We start from the raw sequence: 21,749 nt of genomic DNA on the forward strand, positions 1-21,749 counted from the left end.
CTATTTCTGTCCTCCCATCTGATAAAACAAACAATGGATGGCAAAACGCTGAAGGACTTGAAAGAGTGCAGGGCCGTTCGCCAGACGGCACCATGAGACATGCCCACTGCCTCTGTGTTATAATCAGTACTTCAATCCCTACAACAAAGACACTATCCAACGCAGTGCCATCTCCATGACAAAGGCATAGGTCTGCTACAAAGTCAGGTTCCAGACTTGATGAGGCCCCCAGGGGCTCTTGTGCATGGCCTCTGAGCATCCAGTGCATGCTTTTGGCTGCTGATGGGCCTGGTAGCGTAGGGAGAATATGAATGATGTGGTCTGGGGAAGGGCAGTGTAATGGGAGAAAGATCAGAGGCTGGGGCTGTGATGGTGCAGTCAGGATGGGATAGATGGGGGTGCAGAAGTACAAATTGGAATTGGTTTATTGGGTTGGTCTAACGCTGCTTGAATATCATAATGAGACACTCCAATGTCATGGGGAGTATTTACTCCACTTTATCCCTGGTCTCTTCCCTGTATGTCAGTCATGCATAACGGGTGACTGTCTACCATAAACGGCCCTATTGTGTCAACAGATGAAATGCCATGCATTTACCTCCACCATGATGTCTATCCCCTACCACAACCTTCAGAAATCTGTCTGTTGTCTGTATACTGGTAGAGCACTTATTATTACTCATTGATTCTGAAGGATTCAACATTCGATAAGTAAAGACAAATGTGAATGTAAGGTTTTATAACATGCAACCCATTTTGAGTGTGTGTGTGTCTGTATGTTTGAGTGTATTGGTGCGTGTTTAAACCTGTGGTTAAAGTCTGAGTTTTCTTACTGTATTGTCCTCCTTAAGGTGTATGTAACTGTAAGCGTCAGAGAGAGGCTTCAGTAAACCTCCACTGTTTGATGAAACGAAGGGAAACTGAAACATACAAAATAATGAAATTGCTGATATAGCTCAGCCTAATAAATAAATGCTCAATAGACCTGATAGATATAGCCACAGTGTACAATACAATGCTTAGACAATTAAAAAAAACATTTCCTGCATTAAAAAAAGAAGCACAGTCTTGTTAGCTACTTTGTGTTGGCCATATTGACGAGCGTGTCTGAGTGAAAGGACGGCCTTAATCATTGGGGGATGGGTTTCCCCCCCCCCCCCCCCCCCCCCCCCGCGCGCTCTGTCAGTCGGAAATGACCGGCTCTGGTATCAATTCACAGGGAATGTCCCCCCATCCACCCCCTTTACTTTCACTTCCATTCTCCACCTTCGCCTCTCCTGGCTCACCGCAAACTCATTTCTGCCTTGATTGGTTTCTTTTCTTCAGCGGAGAGAGGAGAAGCGTGCTGGCTGTGCCTAGGCAAGTTCACGTGGCAGGGGGGCTTGAGGAACAGAAGGACATCTTCAGATTTCACAGCACAGGGACAGCTGGATGTCACAGGAGAGAGAGAGAGAGTGGACATTTGTATTGCAAAAATCGCTGAAGTTGGAGACTTATCTCCCTCACCAACTTCAAACATCTGCTATCTGAGCAGTTAACCGATCGCTGCAGCTGTACATAGTCTATCGGTAAATAGCCCACCCATTTTTTTCCACTGTGTTATTGACTTGTTAATTGTTTACTTACTCCATGTGTAACTTTGTGTTGTCTGTTCACACTGCTATGCTTTATCTTGGTCAGGTCGCAGTTGCAAATGAGAACTTGTTCTCAACTAGCCTACCTGGTTAAATAAAGGTGAAATATATATTTTTTTAAATAGGATAAGACATGTTTGTATTATGTCAGTGTTAGGCCACGTCAGGGTTCAACAAACGTGTTGACGTTCATGCTTCTTGGTATCTAGTAAAGACAAATGCAATGAATGGTTTCCAGTGTATGTCATGACATTGATTGTCACCTTCCCTGGAAAGTGCTTGGTTTTTCCAGGAAAATGAAATGGATTTGGAAGAAATTAGAGAATGGTGCTGTACAGAATCATATAACTTCTTCTACAACCAGTTTTCTAACTACAGTTTCCATACTTTCATATATGCAAATACCTTCCAAATGGCATTTGCACACATTTGTTTATCTAAAGTATTACTCAGAGGGACAGTGTTTGCAGTATATATGCAGTTAACCCTGTAAAAGATGCAGTAAAGCTATCTTTCCCTGTGTCGGTAGAGATGTCCCCCGTCCATCGATCAAATCAAACTATTTGTCACATGTACCGAATACAACAAGTGTAGACCTTACAGTGAAAGGCTTACTGACAAGCCCTTAACCAACAGTGCAGTTCAAGAAAGAGTTGAGGAAAGTAACACAATAAAATAACAATGACGAGGCTTCCCAGGGGGTACCGGTACAGTCAGTGTGTGGGGGTACAGGTTAGTCAAGGTCATTTGTACATGTAGGTAGGGGTGAAGTGACTATGCATAGATAATAAACAGTGAGAAGCAGCAGTGTACATAACAAATGGAGGAGGGGGGGGTCAGTCAATGTAAATAGTCTGATGGCCATTTGATTAATTGTTCAGCAGTCTTATGGCTTGGAGGTAGAAGCTGTTAAGGAACCTTTTGGTCCTAGACTTGGCGCTCCGTACTGCTTGCCGTGCGTTAGCAGAGAAAACCTTGTGTGACTTGGGTGACTGGAGTCTGTCAATTTTTTGGGCCTTCCTCTGACTAGTGTCAATTGTTTGGGCCTTCCTCTGACACCGCCTAGTATATAGGTCCTGGATGGCAGTAAGCTTGGCCCCAGTGACGTACTGGACCGTACGCACTACCCTCTGTAGCGCCTTACGGTCAGATGCCGAGCAGTTGCCATACCAGGTGGTGATGCAACTGGTCAGGATGCACTCGATGGTGCAGCTGTAGGACATTTTGAGGATCTGGGGACCCATGCCAAATATTTTCAGTGTTCTGAGAGGGGAAAGGTGTTGTCGTGCCCTCTTCACGACTGTCTTGGTGTGTTTGGACCGTGTGGACATCAAGGAACTTGAAAGTCTCTGGCAGTTGTCAGTTGCAGAGGGTTCCTTAACATGAAGTGAAAATTCAGATGGTGGTGTCAAGATGTCTGTTTGTGAGCAGGCTTCTTTGACATAATGCTCCATCTCTTTCACTTTGGGCGAGGAGGAGCTGTCATGCTTCAACAGGCTAGATAATTATTTCCCTCTTATCCTGCTTCGCCAGGCTCAATCCCAGCATTCAATAGGAGCCACGACCCGCACTGCACCTCGCCGCCCTTCTCCCTCTCTCCATCTCTCCCTTTCTCCTTCTCTCTCTCTCCATCTCCCCTGGCCCAGCGCCAGAGGAGTAGCACACCACAGGGAATGCATTTGCAGGGAGAAAAAATAGCCCTTAGATTTGACAAGATGGTGCCAAAATAGAAAGCCAGAAGGATACAAAGAAGAACTACATCAAATGAACTGTCTTCTCGTCCAGGCCAAATTGCAGTTTGTTGAACTAAACACACACGTACATATGCCATTTAATATGCAGGCTGTGTATGCGTGTTGTATGCCTGACCATGTATGTGTTGTGACCTCAAAAGTAACAGTAATTTTGGGAAGTGAGTTCAATCTGTGTTTTTGGGTAGAACTGGGAGCCCCATTTCTGCTTTATATGGTGATGTCTTAGCCTATTGAAGGAATAGGGGAAGTGTCGCTTCCAAACTGTTGTGCTCACCTATCAGAACCTATCCGAATTGGCTCTGTTAACACTAAAGGGGTGTGTCCTGTGGGAGGACGTGGGGACCTAAATAGAATTGGGCCCCATCCCACAACAGAAAACTGCTCATTTGAAGATGGATGATTAGTGCCTATAGGCCCCGTCTTCATTTGGAAAGGCTGCATATTAACCTTTAACCCCTAGGCTGGGCACTGCAGCCCTGTGGAGGAGCAGGAATAAACAGGCCAGGACCAGCAGGCCTGTCAGAGGAGGCTGCTGTCACCAGATAAAGCAGAACAATGCCCTTAATAGGCCACAGAGAGACCAAGGATTTCCAAAAATGTCTGCAGAATTTGCTAGGTTGTAACAAAGGGAGAGATGTGTTTCTTCTGACAGATTAGCAGTGGTCAACAGTGGTAGACTGCTGTTAGTGTGAAGCACAATGCTAAATGTGTGTCGGCGTGATAATTCAGCAGTACACACTCACCACAGGGATCACTGCAGCAGCCAGACAAAATACAATGCTGGTTAGTTAAAATGAAAGATTGGAAATACGTTTTTAGGTGTTGACAAGTCTATAGGGGAGAATAGTATGGTTTCTTATGTCCATTTTGTAGGTATCAAATGGGTAAATTTTGACTTGTGGGGTTATAATGTTGTGTGTTTACTAGTATCACCTGTCAGTGATGGTAATCATGACATTCATCCTCTGTGTGGTGAACATAAAATGCATTGACACTCTGGGGAAATGCCAGTTCCTCTGTCAGTGTACAATCTTCCAGGCTACTTTTCATGTCTTAAATGCAGTTAGCAGGCTGGATAATAGAGTCTGAAAAGACTGTTTCTCCAGTGAAGCCCTTTCCCAGTTGTGAAAGAGCCTTGACAGGGTATTGGAGCGGTGGCTGTTATGATCCTGTTATGTTTAATCATTCACTGGACCAGAAAGTACTCCTCATACGGTAAAGGCACCAAGGTTCTCAAAGGATCCTGGTACAAAATGCTTTATTCCTTTCTGCTCTGCACCGAATCAAGAAATAGCATATGTTTATCCTAACTCAAATGGTAATGTTTCCAAAGCGGCTCCTGTATCACGGGGGTAATCAGAGAATAGTACGATGTACTCTGATCTTAGAGGTCTGGGAGGTTTTGAATTGCGTCAGAGTGGATTTGAATTGATCTTTAGTGTGATGGTTAGAGTTTGAGTCTGCGCTGGTATCGGCTGGATCACATTTAAAATGGACTTTTGATTGAAAGCAATTGAACTAAAGGGATTAACCCTAACTTTACTCCAATTCACTTCTGCCATTAATCAGTGTGACATTTAAAGGCTCAGGTCTACTACGGTGGCGATGCTCAGTGGTTCTACTGCAGCGCCTAGTCTCTTAAGTCATCAGTACAGTATATAAAGTCGTGGCCAAAAGTTTTGAGAATGACACAAATATTAATTTCCACAAAGTTTGCTGCTTCAGTGTCTTTAGATATTTTTGTCAGATGTTACTATGGAATACTGAAGTATAATTACAAGCATTTCATAAGTGTCAAAGGCTTTTATTGACAATTACATGAAGTTGATACAAAGAGTCAATATTTGCGGTGTTGACCCTTCTTTTTTAAGACCCCTGGAATCCGCCCTGGCATGCTGTCAATTAATTCTGGGCCACACTGATGGCAGCCCATTCTTGCATAATCAATGCTTGGAGTTTGTCAGAAGTTATGGGTTTTTATTTGTCCACCCGCCTCTTGAGGATTGACCACAAGTTCTCAATGGGATTAAGGTCTGGGGAGTTTCCTGGCCATGGACAACAAAATATCGATGTTTTGTTCCCCGAGCCACTTAGTTATCACTTTTGCCTTATGGCGAGGTGCTCCATCATGCTGGAAAAGGCATTGTTTGTCACCAAACTGTTCCTGGATGGTTGGGAGAAGTTGCTCTCTGAGGATGTGTTGGTACCATTCTTTATTCATGGCTGTTTTCTTAGGCAAAATTGTGAGTGAGCCCACTCCCTTGGCTGAGAAGCAACCCACACATGAATGGTCTCAGGTTGCTTTACTGTTGGCATGACACAGGACTGATGGTAGAGCTCACCTCGTCTTTTCCGGACGACAAGCTTTTTTCTGGATGCCCAAACAATCGGAAAGAGGATTCATCAGAGAAAATGACTTTACCCCAGTCCTCAGCAGTTCAATCCCTGTACCTATATCAGTCTGTCCCTGATATTTTTCCTGGAGAGAAGTGGCTTCTTTGCTGCCCTTCTTGACACCAGGCCAACCTCCCAAAATCTTCGCCTCACTGTGCGTGCAGATGCACTCATACCTGCCTGCTGCCATTCCTGAGCAAGCTCTACTGGTGGTGCCCAGATCCCGCAGCTGAATCAACTTTAAGAGACGGTCCTGGCGCTTACTGGACTTTCTTGGGTGCCCTGAAACTCTCTTCACAACAATTGAACCACTCTCCTTGAAGTTCTTGATGATCTGATAAATGGTTGATTTAGGTGCAATCCTACTGGCAGCAATATCCTTGTCTGTGAAGCCCTTTTTGTGCGTCAATGAAACGGCACGCGTTTCCTTGCAGGTAACCATATTTGACAGAGGAAGAACAATGATTCCAAGCACCACCCTCCTTTTGAAGCTTCCAATCTGTTATTCGATCTCAATCAGCATGACATAGTGATCTCCAGCCTTGTCCTCGTCAACACTCACACCTGTGTTAACGAGAGAATCACTGACATGAAGTCAGCTGGTCCTTTTGTGGCAGGACTGAAATGCAGTGGAAATGTTTTTGGGGGATTCAGTTCATTTGCATGGAAAACAGGGACTTTGGAATTAATTGCAATTCATCTGATCACTCTTCATAACATTCTGGAGTATATGCTAATTGCCGTCATACAAACTGAGGCAGCAGAATTTGAAAATTCATATTTTTGTCATTCTCAAAACATTTGGCCACAACTGTAGGCCTGGCAAATATGTAGTACACATTCAGGTGCAAAATGGCTGTTGTGCATCACCCAGGTGCAACACATTGGTGGTGGATATGTCACGTTACCCCCTCGCAGTATAAAGCTCATTGAAGCTTGATGTGAAGTAACATGTTGGCAAAAGAGCTTTCTGAATGTGGTATTGTATTGTATTATCTTCATCCAATTCATGAACACAGAGGATACCAGGAGCTTCGCTGTGTGTTTTAGACTTTTAAGTGCTCATGGTGGTGTCGTGTGACTGCAGGTGGTCATGTGTGCTTACCTAGTGTATCGCCTACCTAGTGTATCGACTCTGTAACCCACAGCATTGCTTTTCAGCTTTCTATTCTACCTCTGTGGTTAGTAACTGAGGGAGTCACAGTGTTCTGGATTTGTGTTTCATTGTTACTTCACTCAGTACGACAGTGGTTTTACAGTTTCTTTCGCCCACGCTCGGGGTCCTGAGATGTTCTGTGTGTAGCTGAACAATAGATATTTGGTTTGCAATCTCAACATTAGAATCCAGCTGTGTTAACACTTTATTTTTTATTTAACCTTTATTTAACTAGGCAAGTCAGTTATGAACAAATTCTGATTTACAATGACAGTCTAACAAAAGGCAAAATGCCTCCTGAGGGGGCTGGGAATAAAAATACAAATAAATGTAATAACAATCTAGGATTAAACACACATCACAACAAGAGAGACAACACAATATTACATAAAGAGAGTCCTAAGACAACAACAACAGCATGGCAGCAACACAACACACAGTATGGCAGCGACACAACACACAGTATGGCAGCGACACAACACACAGCATGGCAGCGACACAACACACAGCATGGCAGCGACACAACACACAGCATGGCAGCGACACAACACACAGCATGGCAGCGACACAACACACAGCATGGCAGCGACACAACACACAGCATGGCAGCGACACAACACACAGCATGGCAGCGACACAACACACAGCATGGCAGCGACACAACACACAGCATGGCAGCGACACAACACACAGCATGGCAGCGACACAACACACAGCATGGCAGCGACACAACACACAGCATGGCAGCGACACAACACACAGCATGGCAGCGACACAACACACAGCATGGCAGCGACACAACACACAGCATGGCAGCGACACAACACACAGCATGGCAGCGACACAACACACAGCATGGCAGCGACACAACACACAGCATGGCAGCGACACAACACACAGCATGGCAGCGACACAACACACAGCATGGCAGCGACACAACACACATCATGGCAGCGACACAACACACAGCATGGCAGCGACACAACACACAGCATGGCAGCGACACAACACACAGCATGGCAGCGACACAACACACAGCATGGCAGCGACACAACACACAGCATGGCAGCAACACAACACACAGCATGGCAGCAACACAACACACAGCATGGCAGCAACACAAAACAGGGTACAAACGTTATTGGACACAGACAACGGCAAGAAGGTAGAGACAGCAATACATCATGCAAAGTAGCCACTTAGCCTAACGTCTCAAATCTTTCTGTTGCAACCATAAAAAAGACAGTGTGGCAAAAATGTATCCCTTTTACATGGGTTGGGGGGCTGGGAGTCTTTTTCACGTATTTTTGAATGACGAAACTCCACTGAGGTAAAGCCATAAAATAATGATATAAAATGTTTTTACTTGCATGCTAGCATACATAAATCATGTCTGATGTATCATTTACTATACGTAGATGTCATAAAGAGACGCATGAATGGTAAAAATGCGGTGCTACTCAATAGAGCCGGGATTGAAAAATGTACTGCTGATAGCAACAGAATAAGGCTTGTTGTACTGGGCTCCAGAACCAGTGTCTCTATTTCCCCCCAGTGGTGAGGAGACTGAATAGCAGGACATTCACCACTTTGTCGCTGGATCGTTACCCAAGCAACCCTGAGTTGTGACCTGTCAATCAGCCCCTAGCGTTCATGGGAAACTTCAATCGCTCTGTGTGTTGCCAGAAACAGACAAAACCACAGGGTGAAGGTAAGATTGTGAGATGTGCTTGTCTTACTGAACACGATTTCTATTGTTGTTTTGTCCACAAGTGTTGTCACTATAAACCACACTGGGGAGCCACCAAAGTGGTTCACAAGTCAGATCATGGGCATTGATTAGGTTTGCTTGAGTGGCATTTTATAAGGTTATACGAGTGGGATATGTATGTTGATGCATAGATATACCCTTCCCAATGTGGTGTCCTCAGAGTATAGCTAGATCATCTAATGATCTACAGGGAGAGATCAATGGCAGGGCTAAGGTTCAGCAGAGCCTGGAGTATTGACAGATCTCACCCACCAGAAGCCAGTGTCCCCACTCTGTCCGTCTCTCTCTCACACACTTTCTCTCCCTAGCTCGCTGTATCTCTTCCTTTCTAGTGCTATCTCCTCTGTCTCTCTCTCCCTCCTTCTCTGTGATTTTTGTCTGAATGTAATGCTGTGACTGGGCAGAAGCAGTGCCGGGATTAAACTAGTCTGTGCCTGGGGCGAGAGCTACCCAGGGCCAAGGGGAACACACACTCACACCCCCAGGCTGTGGAGGTAACATGGACCTTTAGAAAGGAACACTCAGGCCCTGCTTCAGATGTAACCTAGCAGGATATAAGGCAGACAGTGGAACTGTTTTATATAACCAATGAAGCTGTCTTTCTCACACCAGCTCTCTCACTCACTCTGGCTCTCACTCACTGTTGACTGAATGTTCTGTGGAGAACCAATATGTGTGTGTGTGTGTGTGTGTGCACGCACGCGTCTTTGTGACAGGGCTGTCCCTGTGTTATTGGTGATGGCGCTGTGTCTCTAATAGTGTGGTATCAGTCACAGATGACAGTAATGAACAACACAGCCACCTGAGGACTGCTTCTCCTTGGAGATTGACAGCTGCTCCACATTAATGTGGCTGTCTGACACGCACACACGTACAGTGTTGTAGTGTGTCCTCAAAGAGGACATATACAATGGCGAAGATGCAATGTTCACTGCCTTAATGCACGAATAACAGACAACAAACGACAATGGAATTCTTCGTCAGTCTGTTCACATTACATTCATAACAGGGGTCACTATGGCAAACAGTCTTGCATTTGTTTGATGCACACGCAGATCTCTAGATTTCAGCGATGTGGCCCTAAGAGATTGAACAGCCTGTTGCCCTTAGTGCAGTCTGTTGTATGAAGTATCATGGGCATCCCTAATATCTCTCTACACGCCCCTGATCCTGTTTCTCTGTGTGTAAACATCATTACCACACACACACGGTTCTCACACACACCGCTCTCGTTCTTTCTCTCTTTCTCGATCTCTCTCACACACACACAGACACACACGCCGTTCACACACGGCAGCGTTTACAGATGAGCAGAGATTATAAACAAGCATGCAGGATTAATCCTGTCTACTCACACTCAACTTTCTACACAACTGCCCAGGGTAATTACTGTGTTAGTGTAATCACCCTGCCTCGCCAGACATCACACAGTCTGTCCTGAGTTTGACTGTTTTATTGTTTGCGTGCCCTTTCACAGTACTGTATACATTTTTGGTACACCTATGTGCAATTCTGATTATTGGGGTCTGTACAGCTTAGACTAACAGTATAGTACTGTATAAATCTGAATGTTTTCTCCTTTATGACTATATTAAAACCATTTCCTGTTGTCTGTGCCACAGGTGGAAGCCATCCTGGTGAACATCTTCGGGGGCATCGTCAACTGTGCCATCATTGCCAACGGGATCACCAAGGCTTGCCGTGAGCTGGAGCTCAAAGTTCCCCTGGTTGTCAGGCTGGAAGGTGGGTACAGTACAGGTGGTGCTACAACCACAACTCTACACCCTACCTACACACTGTTTGACTGTTCTACACACTACCACCCACGTGATCTATCTGTACTCGACTATTTCTTTCACTACTCTTTACCTCTCCTCCACTCTTGTGTCACATGCATCACTTCCTGCATTTCTTGCACCTTAGTACTTTCTATGAACTGTGTGTTATTTCACACGGGTCTCATTCTCTCTCTCTTATTTTTGAATTCGGTGCAGTAAGCTACTCCCGTTTTAAGTAAGTTATTTTAGGACGACCTCTTTCTCATATGACAGTCCAGTGTGGTCCTCTTACTGGTGAGGAAGACGATCCATTTATCACGTGTGTCACGTTCAGCAGAGCTTGTTAGCGACGACGACCAGAATAACAATGGAGACGGCGTTGATTGGGTCGCCTCTCACCTGCGTATGCTAATAAGGCAGTATTGCCGTGCGTTACGGTGTGTCGCTATGACACCTGGGCGTTGCAGAGGGACCCAGCTGGTCATTAGGATAATTGGCAGGAAACAGCTGACTGGCCTTGTCCAGAGAAAGAGCAGGGGACTCCATTAGCTCACAGCACTCCATTTGTCTCTCACATCCCCATGCTTTTTAGGTCAGCACTACTGTTTCTGGGACACAACCAGGCCAGTTACAATAAGGTATGTCTACAAATACTGTATGGGCAGTTTAGCATTCTTTGAAAATGAGGAAAGGACCAACTGTGTACGTATTGGCCATGCTAAAATGTAGACAAATACAGGTTACCTTTTGTTTTGTTGGAAAGTCTAGGAACTAGTGGCAGTTACTATACAAACCCGGCTTCCTTTTGTTTGGACACAATGCTAAGAGGCAGGTTATTGGGTTAAAGGTAAACTGCACTCTCCTAAACCGCGTGTGTTTCTTCCAGTGCTAAGTAAGAAGTGCAGCAGCCATTACTGAAGCTCAAACGAAAGTTGTCTTTTGGGTGTGGTTTAATGGTTTAATGTGGGTGTTTCTTGGGTGTGTCTTTGCCATTCAATTACAACAAGCAAACAACGGCAGTAACATAATCTCACCCATTCTGTACAAATGTGCGCAACCGCAACATTCATATGTGGCTACAAAGAAAACTAATGGGACTGTAGCGACTGTGTTGACTTAAAAATCAGGGGTGTGACCTAGGTTTCTATTCAAGCGTTGATCGACATGGTAATGGCTCTATAGTATTGGAGAAAAGTTGAAAAAACTGACCCTCCGTTACATCTTGACGTGTCATGTCGTAACGTACAGCACGCATAAAGCAACTATTTCTGTCTTACAATCTCTCTCCACCAGGTGTGGCACTTCTATCCTCCTTTAAAAACAAGAAATGGACAGTGGGGGGGGGTAAAGGGGGATACATAGTCATTTTTTGCGTCATCATTGCATGCGATCATCATTCTCAAAGCCGCTGTTTACTTCTAAGATCACTTTGCACCACACTAAAAACCCGATTCAAATTCGACACAAACCTTCAAATAGGTATGTAATGACACGTTATATAAACTCTTTATAGTGTTTTATTTACATTTTAGAGGCAATAAGGTGATAAGTTGGACAGATCGAGTAGGAAAAAAAGTTGAGAACTTCTCCACCTCCAACTCCAACTCTCCATCTCAAGGTGATCTGCTAATTCAGTTCTGCTCTATGTGTCGTCTAAAGCCTGCGCTGACCTTGTTTAGCCAACCCGACAGCAGCTAGTGAGCGTAGCTTGGGGATAGCTACAGCTGGCTAGTATATCTAGCTAGCTGATATTTAGCATGGACTGTCTTCAGTCAGCTCAGCTGTCCAACAACAAAATGTTCTATAACTGGCTAGTTTGATCTCATCTCTTTGTTCTCTGTTAGATCTTTCCTGGGGGACAAATGCCAGAAAGAATATCCCTACAGGTGTAGGTTACATGTGAACATTGTACAAATGTTATCACCCAGCTTGAGTGTAGATACATTTATCAACAAAAAATCAGTGGGTGTGTTTGCTGTAAATAGGCTATCATATTGATTTGTTTATAGACTGTATGCCTACACTTTACCTAGCAAATGAAAATACATTGTGTAGAGTACAACCACAGATAGAACAAGGCGCATACACACCTTTGGTAGAACTTCAGCTGTCCAATAATTAGCATGACATTCCATTCTATTTCTATGGTCTATGTTAAATATTTGGCTGTCTAACACACACTGACATGTACAGATCAAGGACCATATCACCTCCACCCTACCCGACACCCTAGACCCACTCCAATTTGCTTACCGCCCAAATAGGTCCACAGACGATGCAATCTCAACCACACTGCACACTGCCCTAACCCATCTGGACAAGAGGAATACCTATGTGAGAATGCTGTTCATCGACTACAGCTCGGCATTCAACACCATAGTACCCTCCAAGCTCGTCATCAAGCTCGAGACCCTGGGGCTCGACCCCGCCCTGTGCAACTGGGTACTGGACTTCCTGACGGGCCGCCCCGTGGTGGTGAGGGTAGGCAACAACATCTCCACCCCGCTGATCCTCAACACTGGGGCCCCACAAGGGTGCGTTCTGAGCCCTCTCCTGTACTCCCTGTTCACCCACGACTGCGTGGCCACGCACGCCTCCAACTCAATCATCAAGTTTGCGGACGACACAACAGTGGTAGGCTTGATTACCAACAACGACGAGACGGCCTACAGGGAGGAGGTGAGGGCCCTCGGAGTGTGGTGTCAGGAAAATAACCTCACACTCAACAAAACTAAGGAGATGATTGTGGACTTCAGGAAACAGCAGAGGGAACACCCCCCTATCCACATCGATGGAACAGTAGTGGAGAGGGTAGCAAGTTTTAAGTTCCTCGGCATACACATCACAGACAAACTGAATTGGTCCACTCACACAGACAGCATCGTGAAGAAGGCGCAGCAGCGCCTCTTCAACCTCAGGAGGCTGAAGAAATTCTGTTTGTCACCAAAAGCACTCACAAACTTCTACAGATGCACAATCAAGAGCATCCTGGCGGGCTGTATCACCGCCTGGTACGGCAACTGCTCCGCCCACAACCGTAAGTCTCTCCAGAGGGTAGTGAGGTCTGCACAACGCATCACCGGGGGCAAACTACCTGCCCTCCAGGACACCTACACCACCCGATGTTACAGGAAGGCCATAAAGATCATCAAGGACATCAACCACCCGAGCCACTGCCTGTTCACCCTGCTATCATCCAGAAGGCGAGGTCAGTACAGGTGCATCAAAGCTGGGACCGAGAGACTGAAAAACAGCTTCTATCTCAAGGCCATCAGACTGTTAAACAGCCACCACTAACATTGAGTGGCTGCTGCCAACACACTGACACTGACACTGACTCAACTCCAGCCACTTTAATAATTGGAATTGATGGGAAATGATGTAAATATATCACTAGCCACTTTAAACAATGCTACCTTATATAATGTTACTTACCCTACATTATTCATCTCATATGCATACGTATATACTGTACTCTATACCATCGACTGCATCCTTATGTAATACATGTATTACTAGCCACTTTAACTATGCCACTTTGTTTACATACTCATCTCATGTATATACTGTACTCGATACCATCTACTGTATCCTGCCTATGCTGCTCTGTACCATCACTCATTCATGTATCCTTATGTACATATTCTTTATCCCCTTACACTGTGTATAAGACAGTAGTTTTGGAATTGTTAGTTAGATTACTTGTTGGTTATTACTGCATTGTCGGAACTAGAAGCACAAGCATTTCGCTACACTCGCATTAACATCTGCTAACCATGTGTATGTGACAAATAAAATTTGATTTGATTTGATCTCTGGGTGAGGTTCTGTCTTCAAGTCTCCAGTGGGGTGATGAAGTCACTTCTATCTATGTAATGTATTATAGGTTATGGACAGGTGCAGTCAGGTGGAAGGAGGGGTGGAGTGTATCACACTTCATCCTGGATATGACAGAGTTTGCCTCAATCCATGGGTCCAGTAAGCAGAGTTAAATAAATACAGCTATGTGAGATGCAGGAAGATGGCACTCTTCTCATACCACTCTGTAGCTACTGACCAAGTTTCCTTCAGGAGTAATATGAGATGAGTGCCATTTCTGAACTTACACAATGTACAAAACATTAAGGACACCTTCCTAATATTGAGTTGCACCCCCACTTTTGCCCTGAAATAGCCTCAATTCGTCAAGGCATGGACGCAAGGTGTCGAAAGCATTTCGCAGGGATGCTGGCCCGTGTTGACTTCAAAGCTTCCCACAGTTGTGTCAAGTTGGCTGGATGTTCTTTGCGTGGTGGACCATTCTTGGTACACACGGGAAACTGTTGAGTATGAAAACCCCAGCAGCATTGCCGTTTTTGACACAAACCGGTGGCTGGGCACCTACCATACCCCTTTCAAAGGCACTTCAACTTTTTTTATCACTCTGAATGGTACACATACACAATCCATGTCTCTATTGTCTCAAAGCTTAAACATTCCTCACCTTTGTCTACACTGATTTGAAGTGGATTTAACAAGTGACATCAAGAAGGGATCATAGCTTTCACCTGGATTCACCTGGTAAGTCTTTGTCATGGAAAGAGCAGGTGTCCTTAATGTTTTGTGAACTCTAAACAAAGTATTCTAAACAAAGTGTTTTGATAAATTTCAAGTGTAGATTAAACCATCCTTCACATAATACTATAGAAGCAGTGTTCTGCTGATATAACAATGTGCAAATATTACACTTGTCTCATCTCCAATGACGTGGATGTCGATTAAGGCAGCCCCACGCACCTCTCTGATTTAGACGGGTTGGGTTAAATGAGGAAGACACATTTCAGTTGAATGCCTTCAGTTGTACAATTGATTAAGTATCCTCCTTTCCCTTTCTATTGTCATTCACAGCCGATTTCAGAATCTGTACCAATTAGCATGTTGTCTGTTGGTACATGTTAGTCGTCATCCCTTCGTATGGTGTCCCATATAAGACAGTTCCCTGACATGTTTGAAAAATACACAGTCCCCCCCCACCATTCAATTCAATAATAACAAAAGATTATGAAAAGTAATAGATGCGTCTTGTGTAGTTGTTGTGCAGTGCAAGGTCTATCCCAGTTCAGACATCTACATCAACCTGTTTTTTAGTCAGGGGACTTCATGACAATCTCTCCTGTCCCCCATCTGTAGAAAAACAAGGTAGAGTTGATACAGCACTGATTACATTGTCAATGATTATAAGGTGAATTCCAGGACAGACCCGTCATAGTATTCTGACCTAGGACCAGATCAAATGCGACGACCTGACGTGTGACTGGTGCCTGGTCACGTACTGCCTGATATGGTTGGGGGGGGGTTCCACAACACTGCTGAACAACAAATCCACCAGGTTTTGGAAGTAGCCTGTGAATTAAATTAAATATCATCACTCAATAAACGTATATCTCTAGTTTGGAAGTAATTATACTAATAAACTAAGGACAGACTAGATTCAGGCTGTGATGCTGACGCGGTTATTATGCAACCAGCTGTGTAACATGACGTTGCTGAATGCTTGCAGACACTCAGACTAGACAAGTACCACCCTTCATTTATTTATTTTGCCCAACAATATACACAATAGACTTTTATGAGAACAGGCATGTTGCACTAGCAGCAGCCGAAGCCCCCGAATGCTAGCTAGCTATTTCTAACCTAGCCTTTGATCATGACTCCAAGTTCCATCACAGTAAAGGCAGAATACCACCAGGGCCTGAGTTATCGAGAGCATGTGCTAACCCTAACAACATGCCTGTTCTCATAAAATAGGCTAGCTACCTAACTTGCATAACTAACGTTAGTTAGCAGGGATCTTCTTAGCTAGCAAGTTTGAGTTGAAACATTATTGATAGCAAGCTGTCTAACGTTACATCCTATCAAACCTTATCGTCAGGTGCAATGTTAGCTAGGCAAATCTTCCTTTCTATGACAGTACACATTAGGGAGAGGCTATGTACATTACAGTATCATAGCTAGCTAGTTAATTTAATTAATCACCACACACCAGTCACAGCTATCATGTTGTTAATTTGTTCTATGTAATCCATTCCTTGCCATCTTGTACAATATTGTTGAATGTTTTAGAAGTTTGCACCAACTTTATGTAAGCCCATTTTCACTCCTATGCCGAGCAAGTGTGCATGCATTGCAGCCTTGACAACATGTCCACAACACATGACAGTAGGGACGGACAACACCTTGTTGTCTCTGAGCAGTTGGACATCATTGGCACAAGTGGGCATGTATGTAATTTATACCCAACCCATCAATACCCGTCATGACGCACTCACTTCCAGATCTCATTTTGGACGAGACTGACTTTATGACCAAAATTATCCTAGACTATGTAGTCCATTCTGATACTGCAACTATATTTCTGGCTCATCAATGAGACACAGTCCGTTATAACCAGATACGTTGGTTCTAGGGGGCAGTTCCCCTTTAAAATCAATAGATGGGGTTGAATTTCCTGAATGGAGGAAGCAACATTCCGTTTGACCACACACACATACATGTGTTTTTGTGTTCACTCTGCCAATATGTTTTCCTGGAAGACACTAGAATAGAACATTTCATTGCCGGTTTCACTTTTCACAAACGTGCAACAAACGGCCCCTGGCTCTCAAATTGGGGACTGGCTCAGAAGGTCATGATGACCATTGGGTAGAAACAGAGCCCTGATGGGTTTTAATCCTTGGTTTAGCTGTGGTCATTACAGCTGGGGCATCAAAGAGAGGGATTGGTTAGAGTCAATCGGCTGTGCTAGCTGCGCTGACCACAGACCCCATAATGGCAGGCAGCTCTTCAACAGGATCAGGCAGGATTAACTCCACCACTTTTAATTGGCAAGCCTTTTCTCTGCCTGCCTCCTTTTGGCACAGGTGGGATTGGCTGTTTTCTGAATTCTCTATTGAGGGCTGAGTGCCACAAGGTGTGGAGTTAGGTTGATGCCAGTGGTTGTTGTATGAATAGACAGGCTTTCATTAATTGGTCATTTAGTTTATTGATGGACACTGCCGATTTACCTGGTTGTCAAGCTCACCAATTCCGGTAGCCATACCTGATGTACAGTGCATTCTGAAAGTATTCCTTAATCAATCCACACACAATACCCCATAATGACAAAGAGAAAAGTTTATTTTTATTTTTATTTTTTTACATTTTTGCAAATTGGTTAAAAATACAAAACAGAAATACCTTATTTACATAAGTATTCAGACCCTTTGCTATGAGACTCGAAATTGAGTTCAGGTGCATCCTGTTCCATTGATCATCCTTGAGATGTTTCTACAACTTGATTGGAGTCCACATGTGGTAAATTCAACTGATTAAACATGGTTTGGAAAGGCACCCACCTGTCTATATAAGGTCCCACAGTTGGCAGCGCATGTCAGAGCAAAAACCATGCCATGAGGTCGAAGGAATTGTCCGTAGAGCTTTGTGTCGAGGCACAGATCTGGGGAAGGGTACCAAAACATTTCTGCAGCATTGAAGATCCCCAGGTAGCCTAGTGCTTAGAGCGTTAGACTAGTAACCGAAAGGTTGCAAGATCGAATTCCCGAGCTGACAAGGTAAAAATCTGTCGTTCTGCCCCTGAACAAGGCAGTTGACCCACTGTTCCTAGGCCGTCATTGAAAATAAGAATTTTTTCTTAACCGACTTGCCTGGTTAAATAAAAAACACAGTGGCCTCCATAATCCTTAAATGGAAGAAGTTTGGAACCACCAAGACTCTTCCTATAGCTGGCCGCCCGGCCAAACTGAGCAATTGGGGGAGAAGAGCCTTGGTCAAGGAGGTGACCAAGAACCCGATGGTCACTCTGACAGAGCTCCAGAGTTCCTCTGTGGAGATGGGAGAACCTTCCAGAAGGACAACCATCTCTACAGCACATCAATCAGGCCTTTATGGTCGAGTGGCCAGACGGAAGCCACTCCTCAGTAAAATGACAAGGCAAGTCAGTTAAGAACAAATTCGGCCTGCCCGGACAAACTCTAACCCGGACGACGCTGGGCCAATTGTGCGCTGCCTTATGGGACTCCCAATCACGTCCGGTTGTGATACAGCCTGGAATCGAACGAGGGTCTGTAGTGATGCCTCTAGCATTGAGATGCAGTGCCTTAGACTGCTGCACCACTCGGGAGCCCCGACAACGACCCTAAGCACACAGCCAAGACCACACAGTAGTGACGTTGGGTTGAGTCTGTGAATGTTCTTGAGTGAGGACTTGAACCCGATCAAACATCTCTGGAGGGACCTGACGATAGCTGTGCAGCGACGCTCCCCATCCAACCTGACAGAGCTTGAGAGTATCTGCAGAGAGGAATGGGAGAAACTCCACAAATACAGGTGTGCCAAGCTTGTAGCGTCATAGCCAAGAAGACTCGAGGCTGTAATCGCTGCCAAATGTGCTTCAATAAAGTACTAAGTAAAGGGTCTGTAATTGTGATATTTCAGTTTGAAATGTTTGCTAAAATGTATAACTTGTTGTTGCTTTGTCAATATGGGCTATTTTGTGTAGATGGTGAGGGGGAAAAAAACATTTCATCCATTTTAGAATAAAGCTGTAACGAATATACACACAAACACACACACTAAATTTAAGGTACTCGATGAGGAACTACTGCGTACTCCTTGAGACTCTGACCTCAGTGTTTGTGTTATGTGTCTGTGTGTATGCATGAGTCTGTGTGTGTGTGAATTCACAGGGTCTAGTGAAAAAGTGATTATTCCCTTCAAGCCATTACCATTGCTATTGATTTACACAGCCATTATGTTGCTGCCTGCCTGTCTATCTGTCTGTCTGGGCATGGAGGCCAGTCTCTCCTTAAATGGATACTGGGGGGATATAGCCGTTTTCCAATGTAATTAAAAAAGGACTAGTGGTCCTGCTGAGGTCGAAATGGCTCCGTCAGTCCTGACAATGTCATTATAGCTTAAATAGAACCATCTACTGCCATCTAGCTACAGACCAACACACACACACACACACTCAAAGACACACCAGCATGCCTGTCACATGCTCATTACCACAAATATAAACTCTCACTCGTTTCTCCCTTTATCACTCTAGCACACGCTCTCTCAGACACTCAAACATGCACACTTAGGGAAGGAACTATAGCCTCTGAGTAACTAGAATTGGAGTGTGACAGAAAGAGAGCAGGGGGCCCTCCCTCCTCCTCCAGTTCCCAGACTGTGGCAGTGTAGTCCCCTCAGCCGGACAGTCCTCCAGGGTACAATAGGCTCCTGCTACAGCCTGATTTAGGATAATTATCATAATCAGATGAAATCTCATGCAGGGCTGGCTGGGGCTGGGTCTCATGGTGCTCCTGGTGCCAGTGTAGCTCCTGCTCTGTCCCAGTGCCATTTTTAGAGCCCCATACTACAGCCACAGGAGGGAGGCTGACAGCCCAGACATCCCAGCTGAAGGTCCTGGACAGGGCCAGTCCTCATCGCACAAACTGCATTGACACACTATTTGTACTGTGTATGGGAGGATGCATTGACCATGTATGTTCTTTCAGTACACTGTTGCATAGAGCGAACAGTTATTTATTCAACACAGTAGAACTCATTCCATTCTGTAGGCTATTTCTATCTGTAACATTGTGAATGTTCCTTCCTGCTGAAAGATTACTGAAATTGTATATAGTGTGTCTCTTCTTAAAGGAACAGGTCTCTCCTGGTGTTTCCTCTAGGCCAGGCTGTGAGTAGGTCTTCGGCAGCACCTACTGGCTGTAGGTGAAACCACACTACCTGTACAGTATCAGTAGCCTGGGCTGCTGCTGTAGACAGACAGACACTGCTCCCTGCTGCTCACTCCGGAACTGCACTCTTTCCACACCCCTCTGCAGTCTCACAGTGGCACTGAAACACACAAACCCTCACTGTTTGTTTTTTGACCAGCTGTGTGTTTGTTGAACCCTATGTATGGTGAGATTCTTAGAAAGTGTCTGTTGGTGTTAGATCTAGGAATTAGTTCTAGGAATCCAGACAGAGCCAGCAAGTATATTACCTTATATCGTATCTATGTCTATTTCTTCCGTATAGAAACCAATTGTATAGCAGCACAGTGTGAAGACCTATATAAAGATTCAAAGGAATGTTTGTTGTCTCCGATTGTATTTGTTAACCAGCTGATAACATTGAATTTGACATTTTAGTAATTTAGCAGACGCTCTTATCCAGAGCGACTTATAGGAGCAATTAGGGTTAAGTGTCTTGCTCAAAAGGCACATTGACAGATGTCACCTAGTCGGCTCAGGGATTCAAACCAGCAACCTTTCATTACTGGTCCAACTCTCTTAACGGCTAGGCTACCTGCCCCGTTCATGGCCTCCACAGAAATATGATCCCTGTGATTGGTCAATCTAAATGACGTTGATAGGACAGTGCATTGAGCCTCTGAGTGAAAGCAGTGCCCTTTGAGATGAAGATCTCACAGAGGACGGAGGATAATATGCTACGATTTTTGGTTCGAAAAGGACTTTAGATACCCTATTTGCTGCATGGCCTTCCCCTCCTCTACGTAGATCACACAATTGATTGTTTTGTGCAGAAGTCAAGAAATATGTTTAGAATGACGTGTTATCTCACTGGACAAAAGTGCTGAAATATTAGGAGTTAAGTGGCGGCGGGTAATATAATTCCCGCTTCTATTGATTAGACAGCCAAGCTCCTGAGATTGCACACATCATGCAATCTTAATTACACACCAGCCAGGAGAGCCGAGCCGACGCACACACACACTGTAGTAATGTGGAACACCTGCGTTATGTAAATCCCCTCCTCCCTGCTGTACCGTTCTCACCTGTGAAATCAGTGAACACCACATAAACAGCTGGCCTCTTTCTATTATTTGGCTTTTTCTACTCTTTTTTTTTCTCTTCTGTTTTTTTTCAAAGGGTAAGCTCTCTCTTTCACTTCTCTTTTCTCTATCATTGCTTTGTTGGTTAACCAGTGTAGGCCCCAAGGTTATAGTGACTCAGGGTGTGTCTGCATGGTTAGAGCTTCACTGGGATATGATCAGATCAGCAGAGACCCCACCAGCTGCCTGTCTCCTCCACTACCCCCCCCCCCCCCCCCCCCCCCACACACACACACACACACACACACTGCAGCCAATGGAAGACAGTACACGCCCTCTGCCCTTTTCAAGACCAGTGGCTTTCACACTCTTTCACAGACAGTGTTGTATTTTACCAATAAATTATGCCCTGCATCCTTCTTTGGTGCATCCGTCAT

General features: G+C 44.8%; 1 protein-coding gene across 1 annotated transcript in view; it reads left to right on the forward strand.

The window, feature by feature from the left end:
- The window catches only part of LOC139413405 (succinate--CoA ligase [GDP-forming] subunit beta, mitochondrial-like), a 131,073-nt gene that overhangs the window by 108,154 nt on the left and 1,170 nt on the right, over window positions 1-21,749 (forward strand). Inside the window, exon 10 of the mRNA XM_071160741.1 lies at window positions 10,332-10,452. Within this exon, the coding sequence (XP_071016842.1) occupies window positions 10,332-10,452 (121 nt within the window). The remainder of the gene's footprint in view (window positions 1-10,331; window positions 10,453-21,749) is intronic.

The sequence above is a fragment of the Oncorhynchus clarkii genome, chromosome 7 (genome assembly GCF_045791955.1).
Source record: "Oncorhynchus clarkii lewisi isolate Uvic-CL-2024 chromosome 7, UVic_Ocla_1.0, whole genome shotgun sequence".
Taxonomy (NCBI): Eukaryota; Metazoa; Chordata; class Actinopteri; order Salmoniformes; family Salmonidae; genus Oncorhynchus; species Oncorhynchus clarkii.